This window comes from Gossypium hirsutum, chromosome A12 (genome assembly GCF_007990345.1).
Source record: "Gossypium hirsutum isolate 1008001.06 chromosome A12, Gossypium_hirsutum_v2.1, whole genome shotgun sequence".
NCBI lineage: Eukaryota > Viridiplantae > Streptophyta > Magnoliopsida > Malvales > Malvaceae > Gossypium > Gossypium hirsutum.
Genome location: NC_053435.1, coordinates 62,602,102 through 62,606,839, shown reverse-complemented (window position 1 = coordinate 62,606,839; position 4,738 = coordinate 62,602,102). Strand labels below are relative to the sequence as shown.

General features: G+C 34.3%; 1 protein-coding gene across 1 annotated transcript; it reads left to right on the top strand.

Moving 5' to 3' along the window:
• Positions 1–276: 276 nt before the first annotated feature.
• Positions 277–4,415, top strand: LOC121211393 (uncharacterized). Its single transcript, XM_041084154.1, has 3 exons — positions 277–367; positions 527–675; positions 3,909–4,415. The coding sequence occupies exons 1-3, from the start codon at positions 277–279 to the stop codon at positions 4,413–4,415; spliced, it is 747 nt and encodes a 248-aa protein (XP_040940088.1).
• The last annotated feature ends 323 nt before the right edge of the window (positions 4,416–4,738 follow it).

Here is a 4,738-nt window from a genome sequence, read left to right as displayed (position 1 = left end):
CCATTATCATCCAATAACTTATTAATGGGATATTACCACATAAGGACCTCCCCTTTAAAGTTCTATAGCTATTAGACACCTTTACCTATTAGAACACAAGTTTTGCACTTTATGTGATTTAGTCCTTTTTATCGAATTGAGCATTCAAATGATAAAATTTCTTAACAAAATTTTCATATGACTCTACTAACATGTTGTAGACACTAAAGCAATATTAAAATAAATATTTCCACTTCATATTTATGGGCCAAAACTACTGTTTCGATTTTACTAAAAATGGGCTGTTACAACACTATTGTGAACTATAGACGAAATTTTATTGTATTGAAATGCCAGAACGGTGAGGCACTTCAGATTGAATCAGACAGTTTGAGTGGGTTGCCTATTTTTATTTCAGCTATGTCAGCGTTGAGATATGTGAGAAAATGTTGCGATGCTTACCTTGCATATGTATCGGATTCTAAAGTATCTGAGTTGGAAGTTGAATCAGTGCCTATGGTTTGTGAATATCTTGATGTATTTCCAGAGGAGTTACTCGGATTACCTCCAATTAGAAAGGTTGATTTTGCTATTGAATTAGTACTAGGAGCATCACCAATATCGGCACCTTATAGAATGGTTCCTACTAAATTGAAAGAGTTGAAAGCACAGTTGCAAGAATCGACAGATCTTGGGGTGTGCCTGTTCTGTTCGTTAAGAAAAAGGACGAATCAATGAGAATGCGTATTGACTACCGACAACTCAAAAAAGTTACAATAAAGAATAAATATCCATTATTGCGAATTGACGATTTGTTTAACTAGCTAAAAGGTGCAATAGTATTTTTGAAGATTGATCTTATAACAGCCCGATTTTAGGGCTAGTCAGAATAGTGGTTTCAAAAACCACTATTTTGAAGCCAGAGAAATTACTTTATTATTATTTTATGTTTTTTAGAATAATTATATGAGTGCATGAAAATTTTGGTAAGATAATTTTAGCGATTTCATGCTTAATTGCAAAATACGACTAAATCGCATAAAGGGCAAAAGTTTTGTTTTACTACCCAAATGTGTTAAATAGCTATAGAACCAAAATTTAAGGCCTTTAAAAGGAAATTGGACTCCTTTAAACAGAGGTGGCCAGCCATAGGGGACAAGATTGGTTAAAATGTCAAAGTTCGGTGACATTTTGTGACTTAATTGATTAAAATAAAACAAAAGAAAAAGGGCTATCATCTTCCTCACTTCTCCACCAAAATTCTCAGCCATTCTAGGAGTTTTAGAAGCTCAAAATTTTAGCAACTTCTCATCCTTGCAAGTAAGTGATTTAGATGGTTTTTATTGATTCTTTTTGCATTTTTAGGACCCTTGTAGCATGAGCTAGCTAATGGGGGACAATATTGCAAGATGGTTAAAAGTCTAGGGTTTTTCCATGAGAGTATTCATGTTGTTTTTTGAAATTTTATGGAAGAAAATCTTGGTTGTGAAATAAACAACTTTTGTGATGTAGTTTTCATAGAAACCCTAACTAAGGATCATTTTGCATAAGCTATGAAATAGGTGATAAATTGTGTGAAATAATGAGAATTTTGAGATATAGTTATAAAATGAATTTGGTTAGGCTTGGCTATTAAGGAAATTCGACAAAAATTGACTTTCAAAACTAGGGGTAAAGTCGTAATTTTTGCAAAGTTTAAGGGCAAAATGATCATTTTACCAAAGTATGAGTCTGAAGTTGAATTGAGTTATTTGTGTATTAAATAAGCTAAATTTTGACGTTTTAGCTCAAGAGAAACGTGATTCGGGTCTCGATCGAGGGAAAAACAAAGTTTACGAGGATTAGGCTCGTTCCCATCATTTTGTGCCAAGGTAAGTACATATGTAAATAATGTGTCATTGTAGCTTATTTTTAAATTTTTTATCGTTATTATGTATTATAATCTTACTTGTTAACATAGAAGCATAAACATTGTCATATATGAGTAATATACATGAGGAATAAGTACGACGACATCAGGTTAAATATGAAATCCCGTTGAACCTCAGAAATAGTATAGGATACAAAAGGTATGTCATGAGAAACTATATAGTCTGAACTCATGAGTTATGTCTGAGTTCATGAGATAAATGTTATATGTAATGTGGGTTCGGGTATTGACCTTGAGTGCAGACCCGTGAGTAGCTCAATGAGCGTGCATTACTTGATAGAGTTATGGGGTTTGGGTACTGACATGGCAAAAAGGCTTGTGAGTAACTCAAAATGGGAGCATTACAAAGTACAAGGTAGCTCTGACTACTCATATGACACGTAAGTGTAAACTTTCCGTGTATCCATTAGTATTTCGAGTTTTCAACGGGTAGTTTGAAGAACGAGTTGGAGAAATTTCAATGAGGTATGTTATTAGAGAGAATGAAATTGAGACATTTTACGGATGATTACAGGTACGCATACTAAACCAATGAACAAGGCCTTAGTGTGTGATAAGATGTAGTAAATATGCATAAAGGAAGCGAAGCGTAAGATAGAGAGCTTAAAATGATATATCATTTAAGTATGACAAGCCATTATTTGATAATGTGTTTTTCTTAATTACACTTATTTGCATATATGTACTTAATAAGTTCCCATGATTACCCTCTTTCCTTTCCATTTTCTTATAGTGCCGCCAAAGTAGCTTGTAGATCATCGTCTACGTTGGGGAAGCCAGCCACATGATCCTTGAAGCACTTGGTATAGCTAGTTTTATCATTTTGATTATGGCATGTATAGGAATTTTTTATTTTATTTTGGTGTCCCATAGTTTTGGGGACAAATGTGTTGGCTTGTTTTAGTATTTGACTCATTTTGTATAAGGCCATGAAAATGGCTAATTTTGAAAGTCATTATATTAATGTAAGATAGTCTTTCATGAATGTGAAATTGTTGGCATGGTTGAATATATGAAATGTATATAGGCCTTGCAACATCCCAAATAGGGCCTAGTCAGAATAGTGGTTTCGAGACCACAAATCTGAAGTTAAAATATTGTTTTTATAATTTTTATAAGGCTTAGAATATGAATATATGCATTTGTTAAGGTTTCATGAAGAAATTCTAAGTATAAGGTGTTCAATTAGAAATTAGGGACCAAATTGAATAAGTTGCAAAATTTGTGTTTTAGAAGCAATTTGTATGAAATTGCTTTGGATTATTAATTAGGAGATCTCAAAGAGCAATTTTCTCAATTTCTAAGTTTTTGGACAAAAAAAGGCTTGTATGGAAAAATTTGAAGGAAAGGCATTAGGGGCATTTTGGTCATTTGGTATATTAATGAAATAAAAAGGGAAAATGAGCCAAAAATCAACTCAGTCTCCCCATGTTGCTGCTGAAATTTTAGGGTTCTCCATAGCTAGGGTTTTCAAGCTTTCCAAGCTCTATAATAAGTGCTCCCAAGTCCCGTTTTTAATGTTCTTCGTATTTTTGAAATCCCGGTAACTTGCTCTCTCTATTTCTACCCATATTTCATGCTAGGGTTCATGTTTAGAAATTTACCCATGCATGAGTTGCTTGTATTTTGATGGATTTAAGGATGGATATTAGAGTTTAAAGGATGGTAAACAACTTTTACTAAGTATATTTTCATGAAAAGGGCTTTAAGGATTATTTTGTAAAAGTTGTAGAAAAGGGTAGAAAAATGTGAAATCAAGGAAAAGATGGGCTATTAGGAACATGAAAAATGTTCAGCTAGGCCTGGGTAACTAAAAAATCCCATACATTGTATTATCCGAGCCTAGGGACTAAATTGCAAATATATGAAAGTATAGGGGTAAAATAGTAATTTCACCCAAGTATGAATTTTGGGTCGTTTTGAGTAATTATCCAACTCACGATTTGGAATTGGCTGCCATAGTGTTTGCCTTGAAAATTTGGCATCATTATTTGTTCAGGGAAACTGCCATGTCTATACCGACCATAAGAGCCTCAAGTATTTGATGACTCAAAAAGATCTGAATTTAAGACAAAGGAGATGGTTGGAAATGTTAAAAGATTATGAGCTTATAATTGGTTACCATCGGGGAAAGACGAACGTGGTCAGCGACGCTTTGAGTAGGAAGTCTCTATTCGCTTTGAGGGCCATGAATACACAGATGACCTTATATGATGATGGTTCCATTTTAGCTGAATTGAGAGCTAGGCTAACTCTTCTCCGTCAAATTTGTGAAGCTCAAATATCCGATGAGGAATTACAAGCTATGAAAGTTCAGTGTGAAGAAACTCGTGAACAGGACTTTCAGACTGAGTCCGATGGATGCTTGAGATTTTGGGGAAGAATCTGTGTTCTGAAGAATGCCGAGTTGATCCAGACTATTTTAGACAAGGCACATAACAGTTGTATGTCAATTCATCTGGGAAGCACCAAGATGTACAATGACTTGAAGGAAGTTTATTGGTAGAATGGCATGAAAAGAGATATCTCAGAATTTGTAACAAGATGTTTGATTTGTCAGCAGGTTAAAGTTGAACATCAAGTACCCTCTAGTTTACTCTAGCCTATTGTGGTCCCTGAGTGGAAATGGGATCGGGTCACTATGGATTTCGTGACCGGGTTGCTAGTGACTCCAAGAAAGAGAGATGCTATTTGGGTGATTTGATAGATTGACTAAATCAACCCATTTTATACTAGTATGCATAGATTATTCTCTAGATAAGTTGGCTGATTTGTACATTTCATAGGTTGTTAGACTTCATGGTGTGCCATTGTCGATTATTTTAGATA

What these genes read in the sequence shown, in the direction of transcription:
- LOC121211393 (XM_041084154.1), top strand. Translation starts at nt 277, where the DNA reads ATGGGCTGTTACAACACTATTGTGAACTATAGACGAAATTTTATTGTA. An exon ending in ACTTCAGATTGAATCAGACA is followed by an intron (nt 368 to 526) that starts GTTTGAGTGGGT and finishes ATGTATTTCCAG; the next exon opens with AGGAGTTACTCGGATTACCT. An exon ending in AAGAATCGACAGATCTTGGG is followed by an intron (nt 676 to 3,908) that starts GTGTGCCTGTTC and finishes TTATTTGTTCAG; the next exon opens with GGAAACTGCCATGTCTATAC.